General features: G+C 33.7%; 1 protein-coding gene across 1 annotated transcript in view; it reads left to right on the forward strand.

Annotated features, from left to right (window-relative positions):
- The first annotated feature begins 996 nt into the window (after window positions 1-996).
- LOC135846674 (IDLSRF-like peptide) overlaps window positions 997-26,530 on the forward strand; it is a 59,974-nt gene continuing 34,440 nt past the window's right edge. Inside the window, exon 1 of the mRNA XM_065365902.1 lies at window positions 997-1,307. Within this exon, the coding sequence (XP_065221974.1) occupies window positions 1,181-1,307 (127 nt within the window). The 5' untranslated portion in view covers window positions 997-1,180. The remainder of the gene's footprint in view (window positions 1,308-26,530) is intronic.

Here is a 26,530-nt window from a genome sequence, read left to right on the forward strand (position 1 = left end):
TCAGGGCAATCGTAGTGGGTATAGCTCTTCTACTATTTGGATGACACTGGCCTAGGTTAACGTACGAGTAGAATCTCAAATACTATCTTTTGAAGCTGAATACCATTTCTCCCAAAACTGGGTAGGATGGAGGCAAGAGAGAAAAAAACTCAATTTTTTCGGAAATGTCCTATTTTTGAGGACTCATATTTTCCCTCCAGGGCTACCTCCGGAGCTGATTTTTTTTGAATGACTTTCAACTCAAAATAAAGGTTCTTAGTTCTTACTAGATTTGGCAAACATTTTCCAAAATTTTTTTTCTCGATCCAACCTAAATTCTCATTGTTGTAAACCGTAGGATGATTGAATGATTTTTTAAATTAATATGTCAGTATTTGAATCAGAGGAATAACAATAGCACCATGTTCAATGTGAAAATGTCTGAAAATACGTATATTTTTCTAAATGCTGTTTACTGAAATTCAAGTCAGCTTCTGAGAGATATCAATGGAGAAGTTCGTCATTGTTACAGAATAATTGTGGTATGTTTTTGAGACTCTATATTCATAAAAGAAACAAAAGCGATGTCAATATGTTTCAATTCAAAGGTTTCCCATCGAAATGTTACATTTCAAGCGAGGAAAATGATGATAAGAATCATCAAGTGGGATAATTCTCAAATACGACAAGTAAAAACATACCGAATAACACGCGAAGAGTGGGGGAGGGGGTGTCTTTGATCCAAACGCCGAATTTCGTCGCAAGTATGAATGAAGATTAAAAGCAATAAAAATGAGAACGAGCAATGGCAATGTCTGACGACAGCAGCAGTTTTCTTTAGTTAAGATAATAAAGGTTTATGGGTGTTATGAGGCGAATATAGAATAAAACGGTAAAAACGCGGGTATTGTACGAGTACGAAAAGCGTGTGCTAGAGTGTTAGTGCTACATGTTGCTTTGATTGGTCATTTCCAGGCAGCCAGAAGCGCATGAATTTGCTCCGTTGCCAACTTGCCAGTAATCCGACCGACACATGACGAAAGTACTACGAAAAGAGTACTACGGTTGCTATTTCGCAAAAGATACGTCTTCGTTTCGGTCTTGTTACCCGTGCAAGTTAACTTTGCGCGTTTCGTAATCGTCGTTTGTAAAAGTGTATAGTAGTTTTTTTTTTTTTTTACTATTTTAATCGACACACGATATGAGTAAACTTGTTTCACATTCTGCATCTACCTTTATAGGCCTTTGTTTTTGTATAATTTGGTCACAATCAGCTGTAGCCATCGATTTAAGAGGATTTTACGGTCACGGCAATATTAAACGTACCGGTGAGTTTTAAATTGCCCGACAAGCACCGTGTTGCACGACCGTACTTTGCACTTGTTCGCCAATTTTTACCACTGTTGCACGAACTGCACTTCTCTCATTAAAGGATCTTTATAGTAACTTATCACTGTATTGGCTGTATCACTTTTTTCTTTTGTTATTTACACGAGTTTTTGTATTGTATGTACACCGACACGCTTAGAGAATATTTGCATTTTGAATAAATATTTTTTATAAATCGCTTTAGTTTTTTTTTTCTCCTTTTACGTCGAGGTTTTGTGAATTTTTTTACTTTCCTTTTTACCCTTTACGGGTGTTTAACTCGCCCGTTGCGACTAATTTAATTTTTTATATTCGGATAAAAAAAATTAAGCAATTTTAATATTTCTTACCGCTGTTGTAACAAATTTCGCCTACGTTGCCTGTTTAATTGACTGCCTACGAGAATAGAATTTTAAATGAGCTTTGTCATTTTGATGTACCGCATCGGTACTTCTTTTTAAACGGATTTTTTTCTCTCTTAAATCAATTTTCCTAAATGAAATAGTAGGAAATTTCATTTCTTTTCTTTGCAAAAAGGTAAGGTAAAACAATTTAACAATTCAATTTAGGCACCTTCAACCTTTAAATTGAGAAGAAATTCATTCTGCTAGAATTTAGGTATACCTACTCTCTAAATTTGAAACAGTGAAATTTCACTGCTTCAAATTTAGAGAGTACAGAGTATCTAGGATAATTCCACTATTAATATTTGGATGAAAAATTCGCTATATGACAGTAGAATTGAACTGGGTGAAATGTATTTCCATGTGTCAAAATACATAAATGTAGATCAACTCGTACAAATGTTTACACCTATGTACCTACCTACCTACCGTACAAAAATTTGACGGAAGTCAAGTTTATTATAGCCTACAATAATGGATATTTCTTTCGAAAATACAACTATTTGTAATATATAACAGCAATTCAACTGATTGTATTCGAATGTAGGGCATTACACTACCTAATATTTATAGTGCTTGTACTCGTACATTTAATTCATCTTTTGAAATATAGGTTAAAATAAGATAATAAGAAGGGAAAACATATTACCTAAAATGCAAGTAATTTTTAAAAATTATTTTTCTTAAATTATAATTCAATTTCAAAAAGTATTCCAGATCAATGGTGTAAAATGGTTTCATTGTTTGAGATCACTTTTCTTTACACTAAAAAAACAAAATTTCACTTGATACTAAAATTTTATCAGAGTAATTTTTTTCATGATCTCAAAAATTTATTTTCAATTTTGTCTCATAAACCAAGATTTAAATTTTTTTAGCACATCTACCTCAATACCTACACAGTACTTACTTTTGAAATTAACTCAAACTAAAAAAAGATCAAAATTTCAATCAGAATTGAAAGTTATGCAGAAAAAAGTAGAGAAGAGATTTTTGATTTTTTTTTTCTTTGAAAACTGTCTAGTTAGATTCTCAATCTCAATCCATCTAAATCCAAGACATACAGGAAGTTGGGTTCTTTCTTTTACCATTTGAAACGGATTTTTATCGTAGGTGAGTCATCTGTGTACAGCTTTCCCCCAAATTTTAATGGAAAATGGAGCTCTGAGACATTCTAACTGAAACTGATTAAATTCTCCATTCATTGGAGGGAGGGGACGAGGGAGCTTTTAACAAATTGAACCACCCATCAAATAAACAGATTTCAAACGAAGTTGCCCATCTCAAAAACATTTCCTTTCTTGGACAGAGGTTTCAAAAATGTTTCAATTATGTATGTATTATTGTCAAAAAAAAAATCCGTTAACAAATGACAGAAAATCCTGAATTTCACTCGCGGATTGGAGGAAGCTCCCAAAGTTGGAAAAAATGAAGCTCGAATACTCCTACAATATAAAGTAGGTATCGAAAGTATGCCAAGAAGTAGCTACTATCACTAGAAAAAAAAATGTAGGCGAATCAGATATGAATCAAGTCGGAAATGTAAGCAGAAAAAAGATACAAGTCGAGTAAATTTTCCTTCTTATCAAATATTTGTAAGCACCACAAAAAAATATAGCTGTCTCTGGCAGTGACGAAAACTTTTAAAACATTATACCTGCAACTCTCAGTACATTTAAAAAGTTTGGCATTCGGTAAGTTTCCCATGTTTTTTTCAACCAACAAAAAATTTCTACATTTTCTCTTTCAAAACTAAATTTGAGGCAAAAAAATTTCAAGAGTTTGAAAATTGAGTATAAGGCTCTCGGCTCGAATGATATTTTATTGAAAAGGGGAGGGGATGCGAATTGAGGGGGAGAATGGAAACGCCTCATTTATCTACTGGATTTCAGAAAGCAGGTTTTTAGTCACTTATTTAAAAACAGTTGGAAAATACTTTAAATTTTGAATAGATAAAATAATTATAGAGGTTTTCCATTTCAAAAACTTTCAAGAGTTTATTTCCGTCATGAGCTCGACAATACGATGAAAAATGTACAAGACAAGTGATTGTTGAAGAAAAACGAATAGGGACGAAATAACGAAGCCGAAAAATCTTCCGCTTTGAGTAAGCGGGGAGGGGGAGTTGGGGTTTAAAAATATTCGGGGTTGAATACAAAAAAAATTGAGAAAGCATCCAAAAATACTCCACCACGTAAGAATTCAAGAAATAGTTCAATTTTTTCAAAATTTTGATTCTGGTGAATTTTTTAATAACTTTTTGGCCTCTGAAAATCACCAAAATTTCTTTCATGTGAGTTAAAAATTGAACACTGATCAATTGGTGTAGGTTTAAAGCAGTTCTGAAGCATATGGTGGAATTTTGGATTTCCTTAATTTCCAAAAAACAAACTCATTATTCTAGCCCCTTTCATAGAATACTTCGAAAATTTAAAATATTTTTTTCAAAAATCAGAAAAACGTAGGTACGCTGGAAATTTCAAAAGATCTTGCTCAAAATGCCGTTTACGAATAAAGTATCCCGTGAAGAAAAACATCGCATTTTTCACGAAAGTAGAAAATTTTATGGTTTAAAATTTTCATTTTTTTCTCCAAACAGAAAATTGTGAGTCCCGGAGGATTTTGAATTTTCCAAAAGTTTCCCAAAAACTGCATCAACTTATGCAAAACTTAACTGGCCAGTTATTATCCAAAAAAACCTCATTGAATTAACATATCACGTGTAAAAGGTCCAATTTTGACGATATTGGGGAAAACAGTATTTTCCCGGGGGGAGGGGGGACGCTTTTTAAAAATGTGAAATTTTTTGTTCTTTTCAATACGAAAAAAATTCAATTTTCAATTCCAAACATCAAAAAAAGTTTGAATTTATTCAGTTGTCTTATTTTGAACTCTTTTTGACATATTTCATGAAGAAGTTGATAAAAATAATTACACTCATAGGAAAAAAATTTTAATTTCAAAGTTTTTCAATTTTTCCAACGGATACGTAAAAATAGTGGTCAAATTAGCCAACTTCACCAATCAAAACTTGGTAGGTATCGCGGTTATCGAATAATTTGCTGCTGAAATAGATGATATTTCAAGTTCACTGAAAATTTGACACCCCCTAGCAGCCTTTCAAAAAGGGCTAAAGGGCTACGATTTGCGCCATTGGTCATCCTTTTGGAAGGTCTTTCCATAGGAAAAATTTCAAAAAAATCGCCAACCCCCCTTACCATTTTTTGGTCGAATTGACGTGGAATGACCCTGCTATTTAAATGTGACCAGGAGTGAAGTTTTTCTAAATTCTTCTCGGTGCCGTTTCACCCCTCTGGGAGTATCGTGATTATGATGCAACAGCAGCCGTTTCTGTGACACGATACTCCAGTTCCCTCCAGCTGTCTCTATTTAGGGCGCTCCTGACGCAAGCTGGGAAGCTGCATCCAATGGCTTTCTGAATGGAGTCTGTCCATCTTGTGGGGGAGCATCCGCGCTGTCTTGTTCACTCAACCTTGCCTTGGATGAACAGGGACTCCATTGCATCTGCCCTTGTGACATGCCCAAAGTATTTGAGAATTCTGCTGAGTACCACTGCCGACAGTCTCTTCTGGACACCGATTTCCCCCAGGATGGACATGTTGGTCCTTTTCTCCATCCATGGGACCTGAAGCATTCTCCTCCAGAACCACATCTCGAGCGCATCAATTTTTCTTCTGTCTCCCTCTCATACTGTCCAAGTTTCTGAAGCGTAGAGAAACACTGAGAAAACCAGAGTGTTTACCAGCCTTATCTTTGGAGTCTTGCTCACTGCTGTGTCTGACCATATCTTCTTTAGACTGGACATGGCACTTCTTGTGATCTGCACTCTGTGTCTTATCTCAGCTTCACTACCTCCTTTGTTATCCACAATGGATCCCAGGTATACATACAAACTGACTCACAACTTTGATGCCCTCAATTTCCTGTATTTCAAGCAAGTTGTTCTCAAGCTGGTTCACAATCATGATCTTTGTCTTTGCTTTATTATCAGCGAGCTGTATTTTGCACTGACCTCTTCCAGACATTTCAGAAAACTGGTCATATATTTGACACTTGAGGCAATGAGGGTGGTTTCGTCAGCATAGCAAAGGTTTGACATTCATACACCTCCAATTGATATCCCCCCCTGCCACTTGTCTGAGCCATCATTATTGGTGCTTTCTGATACAGTTAGCTGCAATGTTTCACGAATTATATATTCTCCATACAGATTGAATAGGAGTGGGGATAGAATGCAGCCCTGTCATACTCCTCTCTCTGGGTGGAATTTCTCTGACGTTGTCTCTATTGATTCGGACATTTGCCATGCTCCCCTCGTATAACTGTTTTATCAGCCACATCAGATGTATTGAGGCACCCATCTCAAGTAGAATTCTCCACAGTTTTTGCCATCATACGCAGTCAAATGCTTTCTTGTAATCTATGAAACACAGCACAGTACTCACATTGTATTTGCGTGCTTTCTCAATCAGCAGCCTGAGGTTGAGGATCTGCTCCCTAGTTCCTATTTTTCTCACAAATCCTGCTTGTTCTGGAGGGATTTGACTGTGCATGAGTGAGTATAACCTGTTGTACATAATCTTCAATAGTACTTTGCTGGTGTGACTTATCAAAGAGATTGTTCTGTAGTTCTTGCAATTCTCAGGAGATCCTTTTTTGTACAGAGTGACATATGTCAAATGTACCGAGTCCTGCAGCCATTCATCTCTCAACCATATAGAGTTGCATATGTTGTGGATTCTGTGAGTGACTTCTTCACTTCCAGCTTTAAAGACCTCAACCATCAGATGAAATTTTTCACTCGTATTTTTGGAAATTAAAATCTTCGTAATACCCTAATTTTTTGTTTTGGCGACTAAAATTTTTTTTGGAGCTGCCCTGAGGGTCCCCCATCTTTATGCTGTGACAAAAAAAAAAGAGAGAGAAAAGGCAGTAACTAAGTGATCGAGGAGTTCTTTGAGAGAATACTCACTTTCTCCAAAACAAAAAATTGATTTTCCGGAAGAATTAAGGACCCTACAGAAAAATGAAAAGAATTAAAATTTGGTCAAATTCAAATTTTCAAAAATTTTAAAAACATAAAAATCCAAAAATTTGTGAGAGGCTCCAGAACAGTCCGAAACAACCATCAGCCAATTTAAGAGGTTGAAAATTGGAGGTAGAATAAATTCAGCTTTTTATTACAGATAGATCAAATTTTAGAATTTTTTGTGGAAATTATTTTCAAAAAAATTCGTCAAAATTCTATGACCAGGTAGAATGAAATCACGCGATCATCTTAAATTTTGCACAGTGACATATTTTGAGTATTCTTTCAATATTTTTAGCATTTTCATTCTTAATCAAATGACCTGATTTTTTTTAATTTTGAAAAGTTCATTTTCAACGATATACACTAGAATAATGGAAAAAAGATGGAATATTTTAAAGGAACCATATTTAATCCTTTCTTCGAATCAAACGCCATTAAAAAATTAAAAATCGAATCGAAAAAGTCTACTGTTTTTGCACAACGACGATGTAACACCCCATACATAATTTAGTACAAAATTTCAAGCTCTCAAAACGCTTTATTCGTACAGCTTACGGTAGCGGGAGAAAAAAAATAACTGAAAAGTAGGAAAAAATTACACGTGTTTTTCATATTGTCAAGAGAGCTACTCGAAATGCAAAATTTATAAACCGCTCGTGCAACTTTTTAAAAATTTTCTAATTTTTTGTCTGCCATTTAATCATTTATAAATATTTGTTTGTTTACTGGTACGCGAAAGTCGACAAGGCGGCTAGGCTGGTGCTGGTTGTTCTCGTCTCTAATATAAAAAGTAACGACCGTGACTGCTCTCACATTTTCACCGCGCCGCGGCCGTGGACCTTTTCATATTTTAAACGTTCATTAAAAGTTAACCCTCGTTTTGGAATTTAATTATGAACCCTTTAAGCCTGCCTATGATATTTTGATTATGAACGAAAATTACGCCGCGGTGACGAAAATTATACTAATGTGGCGTATCGCGATGTAATTTTTTTCTGAAATTTCAAAAAATTGGCTCGTAAACGAATTACGAAATTAGTTTCGAAGTTCAGAGTGCTCTTTGGGTACAGCATGAAATTTTTTCCTCGCGGATTTTTTTTTTTTTTTAATGAGATTGCTAAGGCATAAAAAATGTATGGCTGAGTTATTATTGTCAGTGAACGATCATATAACTGCAAGCCAAATGTACCTGAAAGAAATTTCAAATTGAATTTCTGCGGCGAAAAAGTAAAAGAGAAAAGAAAACAACAAGAAACAAAGAAAAGAAAAGAAAAATATCCCACGTTTTTACTGTCTCGATGTTTACCTTTATTCAATCTGCAGCATGCACCGTATAAGATCATTTTGAAATTTATGAATTTCAATATTAATGAAAATTTCCACAACAAAAGAGCAAAAAAGAACTGAATTATTGATGACGAGTTACAAATACATCTACCTTCCTACACGAGGTTTAAAATATTTGTTTTGTTCGATTTCAATACACAGTACGTTATCAGTGTTTCGCTACACTTACTCGTAATTCAACCAAACCATACATATGCGAAGGAGAACCAAGCTCCGCGAATAAATATTCATCTAAAGATAGCAGTGTAACATATTGCCTAACTAATGCCTTTAAGAAAACGCGTTGAATTATTTGCCTACTCAGTTTGCCGTAAATCTGCATCAATGAGCTTATTGTGCGGGTAGGTAGATATTTTGAATAATTGGATCTTTATAATTTAACACCAGTTCGTTGAATATTACCGCCAAGACGATGAGGAAGAATTTAAATTATTTTTTCGCTTAAATATTCATCGTAAAAGACGCCGCGCCGCGAGCCGAGCAAATCACGCCGAAGCTAATTCTAAGGTTAGACGAGCTAATTTTTACAACCAATCAAAATATCGAACGAGCGAGCAAATTTAATAATAAATGGCGAGATTTTAGAGGCTTAATTGTACAAGAAATTCATTGTGCAGTCGAAAATGAAAAATTCATCGTTTTGTAGCATATTTTACTCGACTGCTCAGCTGTTTCGACGAACAATACCATTAAGTGCTTTTTGGTGTTTACTTTTCAAAGGAGCTGTTTCATTTGCGAGTTTGAATTTTTCAACGGTTTATGAGAGTTTCGAGGTATACCTTCTCGCGGAGTCATTAATTATTATAAAACGCGTCTATGTATATTTTTCACAGATGATTGCTTTTATTACCTGTACTAAATTGATTTGAAAAATACTCTTAGATTTTGCACGTAGGTACGTATAGTAAGTATTTACATACATTTACGTGAAAGTAAAAAATTGAAATAGTGTGAAATATAAATATCTCTGTCGCGCTAAAACTCGGTTTAATTTTTCATGCATATAAGTGTAGTAGTCGCAGTCCCTCGAATACACGAGTTGAGTAGGTACTATACTAGGGTAGGTAGTATTTTTCTCTAACTTTTCTTTTCGTTGTTCCGTGTTTGAATGAGAAAAACATCCTACACACAAAAAGCTGACTGAACAAGCCATGAATTTTGTCAACTTAAGAAAAATACCAGCCCCTTTTTACACAAAACATACTCGTACATTCTAGTGTGCATGGTGCCACCGTGAAACGATATCAAGATGTGAGATTATTTGAATTAAACCGGCTAGGTACCATAATATAAAAAGAAAACTTGTACGAGCGTAACCTCTCTATCTTGAAATTTTAAGGGCAAACTGCCACACTTGGTGATTTTTAAGAAAATTTCTAGCGTGAGCTTTGGAATAACTTTTGAGATAGTAGAAAAAATCATAAGATTAAATGAATTTAGGCAGACCGGTGAATTCCAAGATATATGATTTTAAAAAAAATAAATTTTAGTAAGCATGAATTTAAAAAAAAAGAAATGTTAAGTACCTATCTAATAAAGAGGAGGTTCGATGATTTATATGTATGTATATCCTCTCGTTTGATTTCCAAGCAAATAATCGAATATATTTTACATTTTAGAATTTTATTTATTTACTTGGGATGGAGGGGGGGGGGGTTTACAGCAAAACTCTAAAGAGAATCAACTTCAGAAAAATCTAAATGAACATCTTCAAATTACCTACATATTGCAGTTCCAATTCCAGGTAGAAAAATGGGCCGCTTTGAAAATAATACTTACATGTGTTAATGAATTTGCATAACCAGTCCGCCGTAAATACAGAATAAGATTCACAGCAAGATCCACTCAGCACCAACTTGAACGAAAAAATAAGTCAAATCCTTCGATTTCACTGAGATTTTTTTAAACGAGCTCCTTTCTACAGTTTAGTTAATAATAGATATCCTTTTCAACCCCTGGATGTGACTTCTCAAGAGCAGTCAGAGCCCTTTAAGTTCCCTCGATTTTGATTCGAATCAGAGTGATTGTTTTCAAGTTACAGAACCAATTGAAATTTCACATACCATACCCAATAGTAAAATTCAGGATCATTTGAAAATCTCAAAATTCCTAAGAATTTTCATGTTGACAAGTGAGTATCCAATTTGAAAGACAAAAATTTAGGAAATTCAACTGACTAAGTTAAGGCTATAAAGATGATATTTTTCCAATGAGTGTCTTTCTGTAGACACGAAATTTTGAAATGGAAAAAAGCTTTTAAGAAATGGAAGGCAAAACTTTTATTTCCAGGTCTCCAAGGTTATACCAAAAATAGGTCTCGAATCGCCAGAAAAAAATTAAAATGTGGCAAAATAAGGCAGACTGATTAGTTGAGTCTGAAATACATATATACCTAGGTAAGGTAATCGAATTTTTGAAATTTTCTAATGGAATTTTTTTTTTTAATTTCCAAGATCATGGGTCTCGTCATTAAGCGGCTGAAATTTCCACATGTGAACTACCCCATTGACCTCCGAAAAAATCCAGTAAAAACAGTCTTAATCCAAGATCAAAGGTATCTATGATACTTAATTTTCAGATTTTTTTCATGTAGCGAAATGACTAAAAATGTGAGATTTTAAAATAAATATTGAACCCTCCTCCACCCATCTCCCTCCCCTCCTCCTCGTCCACCCCTCTCCCCTCCTCCGCCTCCTCCTCCTCCTCCTCCTCCTTCTCTTCCTCTTCCTTTTCCTCATCTTCTTTCCCGCTAAAAACTTGGAGCTCAGAATATTTATTTTCAATTATTGATAAAATAAATACGTATTTTAAATCAAAAATACAATTGCACTTGCTTCAAAAATTTTTCAATTTGTTTTTATTTTCAAAATTACTCATTTTTTGTTGGGAGGGGGGGGGTGATGTGAAATTGTCTTTTATTCCATTTTCAAGTTCTAGAAACTCATCTGCATGGAAAGACCTTTTTGAAACATTTTTTTCGATTGTACATACATACCTATTTTAATTTGAAGGAGAATCCTCAAAACTAGCTAATACATATCATTTTTTTCAATTCCTGATTATTCCTGGAATTCGTGAAAAAAACTTAAAAAAATTACAAATTCTCAAATAGGTAGCTCAATGTTTGAAATAGAGCTGAAAATGGTACTCGCTAACAGCAGGTAACTGCTATACTCGTACTGTAAATTCTCGCTACTCGCCAGTAGCTGGTATCAAGTTGAAAAAATGTCACACCAGTTCTCATTATAACTTGTACGTTGTAGCGAGTTGAATGCGTTGCTGGTGTACCAGCATGACGTCATCATTGTCATCAAACACTGTCAAATGTCAATCACACATATGAACGACAAGTGTCGAAGCGTAACTCCTCCCACTTACGCATTATCAAGTTTTGGGGTGCGTCTGCAGACTGAGTTCAAAATCAATTGGGTTGTGCTCGCTATACGCTACTATCTGTACCCGAATCAACTCGATACATCCACTAGCGGGTTTAGCCGGTATTTTAACCAGATACCAATAAGCGGGCAGTGTAACCATTTTCAGCTCTGGTTCGAAATTTTTATTAAAAAAAATAATACTTAAGATTACATAATCATTAATCATCATTGAGAGTTGTATAACTGCTCAAGGTGGTATCGCGTACAAATCAACTCATACCCTTTGGCCGAATTGGGTATTTGGGCTAACATCCTTTATGTTGGTGCTGCCTCTATTGCGTTGATGACGTATCTCATGGAAATTTATTTTCGAGCATCCACTAGTAGTTTCCCACTTGCTTACTAGTGACATCTACACAAGCACCTTGGAGCTAGCCAGGTAGTTTCGAGACTCTGAGCTCCCCAGTGTTGATCTCTATAGACGCTCGAACCAGTTTCAGCTTTTTGATTCTGCTAACAGATGGCGTGCATGATTTGTTAGTTTGGCTAATAACTGGTAAGTAGTAGAGCTGAAAACGGTTACGCTACCTGCTTACCGGTATCTGGTTAAAATACCGGCTAAACCCGCTAGTGGTTGTATTGGGTTGATTCAGATATATATAGTAGCGTATAGCGAGTACAACCCAAATGTTTTCACACTTGGTCTGCGCACACACCCCAAAATTTGATAATGTGTAAGTGGGAGGAGTTACGCGTCGACACCTGTCGTTTGTATGTGTGATTGACGTTTGACATGATTGATGACAATGATGATGTCATGCCGGTACACCAGCTACGCATTCAATGTGCTACTAGTTATATCCTGAACCGGTGCGACATTTTTTCAATTCGCTACCCGCTACTACCGAGTAGCGAGAATTTACGATACGGATACGATAGTTACTCGCTGTCAGCGAGTAACGTTTTCAGCTCTAGTAGGTAGTCCCCAGTACTTGGTGTTCATAATTGAACAGAAGATTTTTAATTACACCCACAAGTTTGCCTCTGTAGCTGGGTTTGAACCGGATACTTAGCACTTAGCAGAATCAAAAAGCTCTGGTTCTAGCGTCTATTATAGAGGTCAACAGTTCAACACTGAGGAGCTCATGGTCTCTAAACTACCCGGCTAGCTCCAAGGTGCTTGTGTAGATGTCACTAGTAAGCAAGTGGGAAACTACTAGTGGAAGCTCAAAAATAAATTTCTACCTACAGGGTGCCCAGAAATATTGAGTACTCCTAAAAAAGTTTTCTACTAAATACTTTGGTTGGTCACAGTGAATGATAATAATGATAGCACGTGATTGGTTGTTGGACTGGAGAGATAACATTGCACCAATCATATGCATCTATTTCACGTTGCCAACCTATAGGTTGTACTTTTAATGAAAAACTTTTTTAGGGGTACTCGATATTTCTGGGCACCCTGTAAATCTACTGTAGCCTATTCACTGATTTTAAAAATATTTTTTCACTTTTTCAAAGCTTTAATATGTGAGGGCGAGAATAATACTTCACATCAACTTGAAGACGTCAGATATCTGCCACATTTCTTCATAAAAAGTAAACAAAACCAAAAATCTCCCAAAAAAATCAAAAAATTGCATTCGATGATTCTCGAAATGTGTACCTAGAATATTTACTCAAATAGGTACAGCGAATTTTCAATCGATGATTTTTTTTTCGAAGGCCAAAACACGATTTTTATTCGTTTTAAACCCAACTAATATTTTAAATAAGTATTTAAAGAAATTGAAAAAGTACAGAAGAGATCTATTTTTTTCAAATTTTCAAGTCTTGTATTCTTCTCCCTTGGTACAATACATACGGGAAGAGTTGAAGGACTGAAATTGTGGCCACGTAGTTCATTTGAGTCAATTTGGTTACCATCGAAAGCAATACTTTTTCAAAATTTGAAAAAAATGTAAAAATGACCCACACTCTTCCATGTACCTATTGAAAAAAAAATCACCCTTCATAGAAAGAGATAGCGCAGCTCCTTCTGCACTCCAGTCGACAGAAATTACACTTTTAATCAAGACTAAATACTGTCTTACTAAAATCTCCAAAAAAGAGGCAAAAAGTTACTCTTAGTCATATTTGAAATCAGATAATTTAAAAATAGAAGTAGGTATGGTACCTTTTTATCCAACCACGACTCTACGTAACAACTTTATCATCGAGCCAAAAGTGCGGGGGAGAAACATGAAAACGCTAAAAACCTGTGAAAAAATAACTCTCGTAGTATAAAACAAAAACAAAGTTGAATATTTTGGTAAGTTTCATTCAACAAATTTAATTACAGAATTTAATTTCCGGCTGTCTCGAAGGAAGGAATTTTATCGTTCTAATGAAATAATACAAGTTCCGTTTTGTCGAGTAAAATTAAAATTCTCTTTTTTTTCGTCTCGCTTTGTTGGACAGTTGTAAAAAAAAAAAGGTAAAATTTTAATACGCAGGTAGGTAGTAGGTACGTATTTCATAATAGAATGAATGATGAAATTCTAATCAAGTGAATACAAAATACTCCTATTAGGTACTTGAAGACTGTCGAAGAATGTTTTCAAGAAATAATAATAATAGTATAACATTTTATCGGTTTTATAATAAATAATTCCTCGTATAAAATATAGGAAAGGAAAACTGGAAAAAATCTTTACAACTTGCACAACACTGAGAATTTCAACTTACAGCCCTATAAAAACACAATTAAAAATTTTTTATTGGCAAAAATCCGCCCAAACGTTTTTCCAACCATAGAACAACCCCCAAAAGAGGAATTCCCGGTACAAGTTAATTTAAATATTTCGACTCGATTCGAGATTCGAGAATTCCATTCATGTCGACGACTACAGATACGACACCAGAAGAGCACGCCAGCTAAATACAGCAGCTCACGACGACGACGGAGCAAAACACCCACAAGATGCTACACTATAGTGATTTACGAGACTTGAAAGTAAAATTATAACATTAAATTTTTACACGCGTCGAAATCATGTCGAAATAACGTCATTTCTACAAGTTCGTGCTCGGAATTTTTCTGATTTAGGGCCCGAATTACCTCGAAAAACATTAATGCGATTACGTATGAAAACATTTGTCGAACTAGAGAATTAGGTAAAGCTATTCGTAGAAATCCGCGTCTAGGTCTTGGATATGGTACTTCGAGAGGGGTTTTTATTTAAAAAGTTGCCATAGCTAATGTTTCGTCGTTAAAGAGGCGATATTATTCCGGAATCAGCGAAATAAACGTTTCCTTTCATTGCTCCCCGATGAATTCTGATACACAGCAAAGGGTTATATAAATGCGAACACACAAGGAAAAAAACTCTAAAGGGCTATTGTTAGTTTTAAATTTCAACTGGCCTCCCTTTACTCGTCATTATATTCTTTTGCTGCATCTATTGTCGAATTTTAGTTTTTTTTATTTTTATTATTGAAATTCTACCAACGAACGTATCATTATGTATGTATTAGAGAATCTACTACAAACGAGGTTTTCTCTCATTTCACTTCGATAAATTCGATTTTATATTCAGATAAAATGCTAAACGTGATGAGCAAGTTTATATTGAGCATATACTCGTAAGATCCCCTGTAACAGTTCCCTTGTCGATGTGCGACCTCGCGCGTATAAACTTGAAAAAACGAAATTCAATTGTTTCTTGAAAAGATTTACTTACCATAAAACCCACATGATACGATAAGATATGATATTTTCATTTAATGGACCTGACACCAACGCAACACGTTCAGCCATTTCTACATGCGGAGTATTTTTATCCTTTATGAGCTCTCTAATTCACCTGTAAATTACTAAACGCCATAAAATAATTAGAAACAATTCAACGCGGGGTATAAAAACTCGTCCAAAGCTTTGTTTTTCACGTTGGAAAATTTATTACCTTTTTTTTCCTGCTGGCGCATCGCTACCTACGTATAATACATATAATGTACTGTACTACATTATACAAAATTAAAAAAACACCCAAATTACGAAATTTTTACCTCATTTTTAAGAGTTTTCTTAGAATGAAAATTTTTTTTCAACGTGGCACGAGATGGAAAAATTCTTCGGTGGAAATAATGATGTTAATTTTTCTAAATAGTTAATGAGAGGGGATCGCCGCATTATCGCGAAAAGTTGCGTGTATCGTTATTAAAGTCGAGACTGTAGATATGTACGAGTAGGTACCTGCTACTTAGTTTAGAGAAAAATTACACTTGGTAACTTTTTTCTTGCTCGGGGTTATAGTTCAAATTACGTAATATTTCCATAGCAAAGTACTTCTATCTTAGTTTAGCTTTAGCTTCGCGAGTTTTTCTAAAAATCCATTGTGAATGTCTCGAAAAATTGATGCGAATGTTGAAAATTTTCCACTGGAAAGGACAGAGAAGGAGGAAGAGGAGGAGGAGGCAGTTATTTTTCCCAACTTGAAATAGCGGTCAAGTAGATAGATTAGAATTCATGATCAAATCTCTTTTCACTCAATTTTTTCAAAAAAAAATTTTCACACAGAACGACCCATCACACTCAATTGAAGCATACGAGTACGTTTCCAAAACTAAAATATTGATAAGGATGTTGTAGCCAAGACCTTTGGACACAAAATGTAAAAAAAAACAGCCATTTTGGGCCACAACCTTATGCTAGATGGCCTTGCAACCTCAGAATCTTTGAAAATGAACTTAGTGCAGTTGGAAAGGTATGCTTCAATTGAGTAGATAATTTAGGTAAGTAGATACCATTATTTTTATCCAAAAAGTGATTTTGTATGACAGAAAATTTAGAATTTTGTATCCCTCCAAATGTTTCAAAAGAAGAAAAAAAAATGAATGACTTTATATTAAATACTTGTACAAGAAACGTGTCCCAACCTTCAGAAAAATATTTGATCCACGCAAAAAAAAAACCAACTCAACGAGCATTCAAAAATACACTCCAGGCCTTCAAGGATTTGAATATCCATTTTTTGATTTTTGGGGAAAATTTTTAATTTAAAATTTGGGCCGTTTTCCACAAAAAACTTGAAATTTGTTCAAGTCAGAATTTGGATTTATCCTATTTTTAACCTTTTCGATCAATTAATGATAGTTTTGAGCTGTTCTGAAGCCTCCAGCGAATTTCCATTATTTAATTCTTTCAAAAAAATTGCCATAAAGGGGGCCGAAATGATATTTATCAGCTCGTACCATAAACTTACATATACCGTTTGTGTGACCATTTTTGATCGATTTAGTCAAAAACTTTCAAAATCCGTTTCTTCCAATTCTAATCCAAAAATATTTTCCAGAGTAATTTATGTCAAATTAAACAGAAATGGGAAGATGGGTTATCAACCTTCGTTTATGAATGCGTAAACATAAAACGCTAAAACTCGATTTATTCCTTACTTTTGATATCTAAAATCATTTTAGGCTATGATGGTTTTGAAATGTTCTGGAACCTACAGTGAATTTTTCTATTTATCAATTATTGAAAACTTTCCATAAGAAAAAGAAAAGTGAAATCCAGAACCTACAAATTCAATTGTTCCTGCTGGGTCAAATCCATTTTTTATATGATTTTTTAAAAATGAATTACCTAAAGTGAAAAATTCAAAAATTCATTGGAAGACCTAGAGTAGGTACCTCAAAACTTATGGGTCGAAAATAGGAAATGAACAAAATTTTGGCTCTTTATGTCAATAATGTTTGTAAACGACTAATTTTTTCACCCCCCCCCCCTACTCAAAAACACCATTTGGAGATAATTTTGGGCTTTGATCAGCAAAAACGAATTTTGAAAGTACCTACCTAAGTTGATTAAAAGCTTGAAAAAAATCCAAATTAATTTGAGAGGTTAAAAATAGGATGCAAACCAAATTTTAGTTTTCTGCGTCAATTTTAATTAAATTTTAATTTTTTTGAACTACTACATATTTTAATACTCAGAGTTTTGAATTATTCAAAAGAAGATAAAAAATCACCAAAACTGAAAAATGGAATTCAGTTTTTAAAATTTGTCCTGGTGGTGTATTTCTGGATGTTCTTTTCTTTGCTCACTTCAGAGATTTTCCTTCCAGTTGGATCATTTCCGTTGTTTGTTCCAACACTCAATTTTTTGGGTAAGAATTTGAAAGCATTTCACAATAATTTTCATCACAAACAATCAATTCGACTTGAAATTTTACAATTTCCTTCAAAATATCTCAAAAATGAAGTCTACAAGAAAGAAATTAACCACTACAATTTTTAGAGCAAAAAATAAAATAAAAATATAACAAAAGGTCATTGTTATAAAAGAAATAAAGGCCCCAAAATTCTAAAACATAATTTTCACTCAGATGGTGTTTGAAATTTGATTCGTGATCCAAATCATTTTTTTCATACGTGATTCATGATCCATGAATTTAAATCTTACTCAAATTCTAAAATATTTTAGCCATTTTTTTTTAAATGTCATTTTAACAATACCTACAAAAAAAAAATCATGATATGAATGACTCGTGAAAATTAGTCAAATTATTTTTTTGATCAGCGACTCGTAATTCTGGTCCAATTTATGATAATTTTACATTTCATCCAATCTTTGGTCTGATTCATTTTTGTTTTTTTTTCTGATATGTGACTTGAAATTATTTAGAAATTAAGGGCGCATTCGTCAAGCATTTTTAAGCTATTGACCTCACCTCAGTGGAGAGGACATTTGTGACACAGGTGATATTTAAAAAAAAGTAAGGCTATATTCGAGTTCACCACGTTGAAAAAATAGTATTCAATGTAAAAATCGCAGATTTCTACATTTTTAGTTTTTCTCTATCTTGTCTCTACATTGGGGGGGGGGGGTAATATTTTTCACTGAAGGTGCCTATTTAGAAAATATGTCACTTCGACCCTTCATAAAAATGGATAATTTTAGATCAAAATTGTACTCAACAACGTAATACTAGTTGCAGTGTTGTTTTGCCTTCAAATCTCTATCATAACATGCAAACCGTGATATTGTAAAGATGTTAATAAAATTGCCTAACCAGTTTGCCGTAAATACGCAAGTTCATTCTCCATGACTTATTTTGTTATCAACTTGAATTAAAGCGAGATTTTGTATTCTGATTTTCGTCAATTTTTTAAAAATGATTTCTCGGTTATGATTTGGTGAAATAACCACCGTCATTTCACCTCGAGCCTGAGGTGGAATGGAAGAGGAACCTTGTAATTTTCACGAATTTTCAATTTTTTACTTAGCATGCCATACTTTGAATGATGACTAGTCAACCTATTTTCAGATCAGTTTAGACATCTGTTAAGTGTCTATTCCTGCGTAAAATCTATAGGTACTTACCTATTGTTTCATATTCTGAAATTTTAAGTTCATCTAGCATAGCTCTAAGCAAAGCGTCACGCACATGTATCTCATCATAAAAATTAATTTTTTATTTCAGACCAACTTCCAAGTCATCCAGACAAAATTTTCCGATCTTCAAGGTTACAAAACATGCAATATGCATTCCGTAACTAAATTTTCCACTCTATTGGATGCTTGTTTTGAAAAACTCGCCCACACCGGAATAAACTCTCTGACGTAGTAAGTTACGTGACAGTTTTTAAAAAAATATGAAGCCTTCACAAACACGAAAAATGTTTAGATACATTCAAAGCAAATGCGTATTCTCAAGGGGTAAAATTATTCCTCACATGGTTCCAATGTACCTAGTGAAGTAAATGGTGTTTTTTATTTTCTGCCAGTACGTATTTCTCGTACTTTGTAGACAGACAGATAAGTAAAAGGTACTTAATCGAGTCGATTTTATTGACAAATTTACACCTTCATCGACTTTACGATAAACTAACATAAATTCCAAACACTTAACTTTCAACAAAGTCGTGTTTACATTTATCATTAAAACTCGATAGAAAGGCATCATTAGCTCGAACATTTCAACCTACGCAGATCTTAACTAAGCGTGAAATTTTTCGTCGTAGATAATTACACGAAAAAAAAAAGTATTCGGTGTTCCGTTTTTAAACGAGCGCGCTTTATTAAAATGCTCGACATGAAATACGCGAATAAAAAATATTCGCAGCCGTAGAATTAAAAATCTGATCGAAATCCCTACACACAATTAAATCCATACAGTCGCAAATATTCGTTCGGTGATTACAATAATCCTATTTCATTATCTACACAATGCTAGGTGACATTTTACGTGTATTATGTTCAACGTACACATTGTGGAAGCTTTAAACCAAGCCCATACATATATCAGGTGAATAAACTTGTCATTACTAAAATAGCATTAAAAGTCCAGGATTAATTTAGAAATGTTAATTTAGTTACATTGAAATAGTACAATGCGAGGTTTGCGGTTAACATATTAAACACCTAGTACACACACGTCTACCACACATATGCTCTTCCAGCCAAGCCAAACCGAAAAACACCCCGTAGAAATTTCACAACAAACGGAAACTTTTACCGAGTCAACGAATAACTTAATTTCAACAGGATTTATGTATTTTATTGGATTATAAAGTACGTTTTAAAATACCACGTGGATTAGAAAAAAAGGTAACCCGAATTAGAAGTGAAGAATAAAATCGTATGATTAAGTATTTTGTAGGTACCTACCTCAAGTGTAGCTCAAAAAAAAAAAAAAAAGTCAAATTCTCAACCTATCCTATTTTGTTGTTGCTCGAATGTAACAAGCTCTTTATTAATTTTCTCAACAAGTGTGAAATTATATTAGTGTTTTACGCCTTGGTAATTTTTTATAAAATCTTTTAAACTTGGCAACGAGACAGTTGTTTTTCACAAACACTCGGAGACAAAAACAACCTTAAAAATGTACCTACCAAATTTACGAAATATCCACTCGTCAAGAAATGAAATCTACCACCTACGTAATGAGCCTGAAAACGCCTGCAGATATCGCAGTTTCTTTAACGAACATGAGCGGCTGCAACTACATCAAGTCATTTGTGATGTAACAATGTAGGTACGTGTATCCCTACTGTTCGACTTATCTAATCATATAAACTTTCAAGGTGAAGGATTACGTAGCAAATGCTAAATGATTTATGACTGATGTTTTTCTTTCCAAAAATTTCAAGAAAGATGGTAAGAATAATAATTGCAGCGAAAGTGAGTTTTTACAGCATTGTGAGCTAACTTTCAACGTTTGGTGCAGTATTTCGTCCTTACTAATTTGAAAATCCACAAAAATAAAAAAAATTAAAAAACTTTTTTTGTAATGTTAACGTGCCGGCCAATTTTTTTCTGTAATGTTAATGCGCCAAATTGAGTTTTTTTTTCCAGTTTGGTGCAATATTTTGTCCTTACTCATTTGAAAAACCACAAAAATTGAAAAACTTTTTTTTGTAATGTTAACGTGCCAAGCAATTTTTTCTGTAATGTCAATGTGCCAAAGTAAGCGAAAATGATTATAAGGAAATAACTGAACTATCTGACAATTGCAAGTGTCCTTTTATTTTATACGCAGGCTTACTTATTGAATTATTCTCCCATTTTGGGCCATTTTAATCGTTAAAAAGTATGTGAAGATACCTACCTAATTGAAAATTTATACAGACTTCCTCAATAAATTTGACAAATGTTTTCGTTACGTTTTCTAAAAAGAAACTATTACCTCGACGACGTTAAAATTTTAATGCAACCTTATCATTGCCTCGTATGCGCAATAAATTCCACTTTTTAAATAAAACATGGAGACTTCTGATGGGAAATTTTCCCGCCTAATGAAAATCGCTGGCATAATACCGGCTATAAAACGAATACCCATAATACCACATCAAAAGAATCCTACTGTGGACTGTTCAAAAGGTTGTATTTGGTGTTTGCATAAATAATAAAACACGGCGAAAGAATCTTTAAAAATTAACACTCGCAGATACGAATATAACTGCAGAGGGAAAAAAATCCGCACGTTTTGCCAAAATACTTACATATGTACATACATCGCAGTACCTACCTACCTAAAGTTACACGTACGTAGAAGTGGAAAATTTGCGAATCCGTTAATTTGATCGTATCGATAGAAAATCGCAGATATTTTCGTGTTCAATTCCGCGTTTGTTGGTTATGAAAAAATTGTTCTCTGGTAAATTGTACAACATTTTGTAGGTATAGGTAGATATAACAAAGTGTTTGAAGCATGCCAGTTTTTTTACACCAGTATAGCGAAAGCAATATTGAAATCAATACTGACTCTCCCTTGGGTAATATATTCGCTTTATTCGAAATATTACTTTGCAACAATCTACAAATAAGCGAAACAATACATAAAAAAAAGGGCCCTTGCAGAAGGCACGGATACTATACTTACAGATAATAGGTGGGGCTTCTTTTGAAATTCGTGTTAGATTCGATTCGAATATTGTGTAATAAAAAAACGATAATTTCAGTCCAGGAAATGATTATTATTCCATAAGAAGGGAGGACAGAATTGAAATGGAACCTTACCTATATCTTATAAACTCCAACACACATTTGGGGTTACATAAATAACATTTTGCATGATTCGTGAGCAATGTTTAATTTATAAAGAACTAGTCACCTACTTTGAAAGTGCTCACAGAAGATCATAAATGCGTAAAGTGATACCCTCAAATTAAATTTTCAAAACAAAAACCAGGACTTTGAAATATTAAATTAACTATACTTCCTGAAAACGATTAACTATGATATAATTTCTCAATTTCTCCGTCATTCAGTCATCGATTTCTCTTAATCTTTATTTTTTTTTGGTCTATACAAAAAATTTCTGAGAATCCCATGGGGTTTAAATTTTTCAAAATCGTCCATAAATTGCATAAAATTACTCAATGAAAAAAATTCAATGACAAAGTTATCCTTATCATACGGGAAAATACATTTCCGGTCACATTTATAGGTGTTTTGATGTACGAGTAGGTAGTGATAATGGTATTTTTAGGTGCCTAATTTTTTCAAAAAATAAAAAAATAAGTGCAGAAATACCAGAATGTAAGATTTGACAACCACAACGCTTGGATTCTTCCTAACTTGCCATATTCAAACGAGGTACCTACATTCTACAATCTACATAACTACTCCTTTTGAGAATTGGGAGCCACTTAATTCGACACATATACTTACCATGGTATTTTGAAGACCCCCAAATCTGGCTCAACGAAAAAAAGATGTCGGTATTTTTCAACTTTTTAGGACGTTTCTTTGAAAAAGGTTCTGTCAAAATTGAAAACGTAGGAAATTCAAATGCGATTAAAAATAAGGTCTTTTTAAATAATATGTGTAATTTGATTTTTTTTCACCAATTATGAAATTTTTTGACAAATTAAACAAAAAAAGGCCCCCAAATACACCACCAGCTGAAATTTTGGGCACCGAAGTTCATTGTTTGATTTTTGGCAAATTTTAAAAAATTCAAATTTGGACCATTTCTCGTGGAAAAAATCAAAATTTGATCAAACTGACATATAAATGCTGAAATTTGGTTTATTCTCTGTTTTTTAACCTATCGAGTTCGTTCGTGACGGTTTTGAATCGTTTTGAGGGATCCAGCAGATTTTTGGATTTTTTAGTTATCGAAAAAACGCCGCAAATAGAGTGAAAATTTAATTCAGTGACTATAAAGTTCTCGGATTTACCATTTCGCGACCTTTTCAGTTGATTCAGGCGCTTTCAAAATCTCTAAATGATTCAAAAAATAGGGATCCGAAAATCTGCTGGAGACTTTAAAACGATTTGAAATTATAACTAATCGACTCGTGGAGTCGGTAAAGGGTGTTCAAATAAAGTTTCAGCTTTCTACGTCAATTTAATTAAATTTTGTTTTTTTTTTTAAATGAGAAATGGTGCAAATTTTAATTTCCTAAAATTTGCCAAAAATCGACATTTGAATTTAAACACTTAATATTTTTGCTGGTGGCGTATTTTGGAGACCCCTTCGATTCCTTTTCTGTTGGGATCGAAAAAATGTTCACCAGTTGGGATACTTCCAATGTAAGTCAATTTTTTTCTATCCAGCTTTATATTTTGTGGTAGCTGAGTTCGCTAAATATGAATTTCAGATTTATTAATAAGCAAACTTACTTACTGGAAACGTGATTTTTCAAAATTTGGTTTCCTGGCTGGATTTTCCGTAAAAAATTGCAAAAACGTCTAAAACATGAAAAAAATCATCGATGACTCATCATGCGAATTTCACCTGATTTGGTATGAAATGATCCCAAAACAAGTCAGACTTTAAAATATTAGAAAGAATACTAAAAATAAAAGATGAAAGTCAGCAAAAAAAGACATAAGTACTTACAACATTTTTTTAGCATGAAAAATACCTTTGAAAAATTCCAATTGAAATGATTAAAATGCTGTACTCCTATGCAAAAAGGATGGAAGTCCATATGACCAGGGATAAGAAAAGGAGGTTAGTGTGTTTAATGCAATTTGATACAGGGATTTTAAACTTTTCAGTTCAAAATTTAAAATGCATGTTTCTCAAAACTGCACTGAACACACTAACCTCCTTTTCTTATGCCCAGTCATATGGACTTCCGTCCTTTTTGCTTTGGAGTATGCAATTCAAATGTCAAAAAACTGAGTCAATCTTTAGTACTTTACGATTTTTTAAAATTTCAAACCAAAGCTCAAAAACATTCCTATGCAAGATTTAAAATGTTTTAAAAGAGCAAACTTGCTCCATTTGTTAGGTATACCTATACATTATCACTTAGGTCGATTAAAATCAAAATACTCGTACATTCGCAATCTACACTACCTACCTATGTATTTATCTTCGTATCAAAACTTTATTATAATCAAGGTGCAAAGTTTCGTTTAAACGAAAACAGCCTTTTGAAATTCGCTATCGAAAAAAGGAAGTTGCTGGAAAAGAAAACTTGGCCCATAAATTTTTATTCAACTTTAAACTTTTTAGGTTACAGCAATAATTTTGTGATTGTAATATTGGTTGTAGTAGTAATCTACTTGGTTTTCATTCTACGACGACATTAAAATGTAAAATTAACCTATCGCTTATAAAGTTACTTAATCTTTGCTCAATTTCAACCTTTGATTACACTTGTAGGTAGGTACCTATTTAGTCAACGACCTGATGCGTGCCTAATTGCAAAACTTCATTTATAAAACTGTTGAACGCAGCTACCTACCTACCTTTTAAAGTTGTATATTTTTTAAATTCTATACATGTACCTATTTTCTGGTCGTAAGATTAAAATTTTTCTTTTCTGATGAAGTTTTCATTCAAAACGTTCATTTGCGGATTATTTTTTCATTTTTCCAGAATAAGGTCAAACTGACGAATAAAGTTTCTTTTCGCAACTTGGCTGGCTGGATGAGGGTGGCGTAACCTGAGATGATTTTTCTTCCGCGTAATAATACATATTTACAAAACTGTTATACAAAACCCGAGGATAAAGTATTTATGTTTGTTTGAATACTTGAACGTGAAAAAAAAAGAAATAAAATTACCAAGGAGATGAGGATGCGATGGCAAAAAAGAACGATTTTCTCGTGTGTACCTATAGGGTTACGAAAAATTCATCGCTCAACGCATCGTTTATTTTGTTAGCTAGGTAGGTAGGTAAAAAAATACCTGGGGTGATTTATGAAGCATCTAATTCCGTATAGTGAAATATTTTGGCAATCTCTGTTACATCTGTTCAGAGTTTTTACAGGTTGCTGAAGTTGAAATAGAGTTTGATTGCTTGAAAATAAAGTAAACTATTTAAATGGCTGGCACGTGTGGTCCCTTTTTTATTCACTTATCACATTGCAAATTGCAAACGGAAAATGTTTGTCTAGATACATAAGTATCTTATACCAAAGAGGGCGAGAATATATTATGTAAGTATTTGAAAGATTTTTTGAATTTCTTGATCATTTTCACCCAATTTTGGCAGTTATACCAACACTTTGCTGAGAAGAGAAGTTTCTTCATCAATTGTAAATAAGTCGTGCTAGTCTAAAACAGGTCTATGTTATTTTTACAAAGAAAACCTAGACTTCCGGGACATTTTGACGCAAAAAACAGCTCTTTTTGGGAATTTCGACAAAAAAGGGGTCTTTCAAAAAACTAAAAAGTGTTTTTTGAAATTTTGGCAAAAAATAAAACTTTTTGGAAATTTTGATAAAAAAAACCGCAGTCATTTTGATAATTTTTCTGAGCTATTTTTATTTTAAAAAAAGTACCTACCTACGATTTTTTTTGACAATTTTGGCAAACATTAGACTTTTTGGGAAGTTTGACAAAAAAACAAAAATCATAATGTCTTTTCTGCAATTTGTCAAAAAACTGAACTTGGGGCCACTTTTGTGCATTTCGGAAATTGATCATTTGAAGAAATGGCAATTCGAGATTTTTCCATTCGAGAAAATGTTTTCGGACGAATGTTCAAGAACCAAGTAGAAGTACCTACATAGAGTGGTGTCCTTACCAAGGAAATTCGTTCAGTCACACACACTTCAACTTCTGCAAAAATAATCGAGAACGATATTGCATGTTTTGAAATCTAGCTGTAAAATATACCTACCATAAAATTGATGGAAAATGGAAAAATTGAGCTAAATTTTGCGACAATTGCTTAAAACTGTGTTAGAATATGCCACGAAAATGACACTAAATTTTTATCTTGGCCTCAAAGTGCCTCTAACTTTACTATTTGCCATACGCTGTTTTTATAAATTTTCAAAAATTCTCCAAAAATAAATTTAGTTACAGTGGTTTTAAAACGTGTACTTTTGATCTGGTTTGATTTCACTTAAATCTGAGAACTCATTTTAAAACAGATTCAAGGCGACGAAGCAGCAGCCACGGCTCAAAAAATTCTGAACTAAATTTAAAAATCGTTGTTGAGGTCGAAAATATTGAAAAAATTCAGCGTCATTGCCGTTCAATAATTTCAAGTTTTAAAAATCTACTGGAGGCTCCAGTATTTCTCAAAAAGTCGCTGGAGACTCCAAA

This window comes from Planococcus citri, chromosome 5, assembly GCF_950023065.1.
Source record: "Planococcus citri chromosome 5, ihPlaCitr1.1, whole genome shotgun sequence".
Classification (NCBI taxonomy): Eukaryota; Metazoa; Arthropoda; class Insecta; order Hemiptera; family Pseudococcidae; genus Planococcus; species Planococcus citri.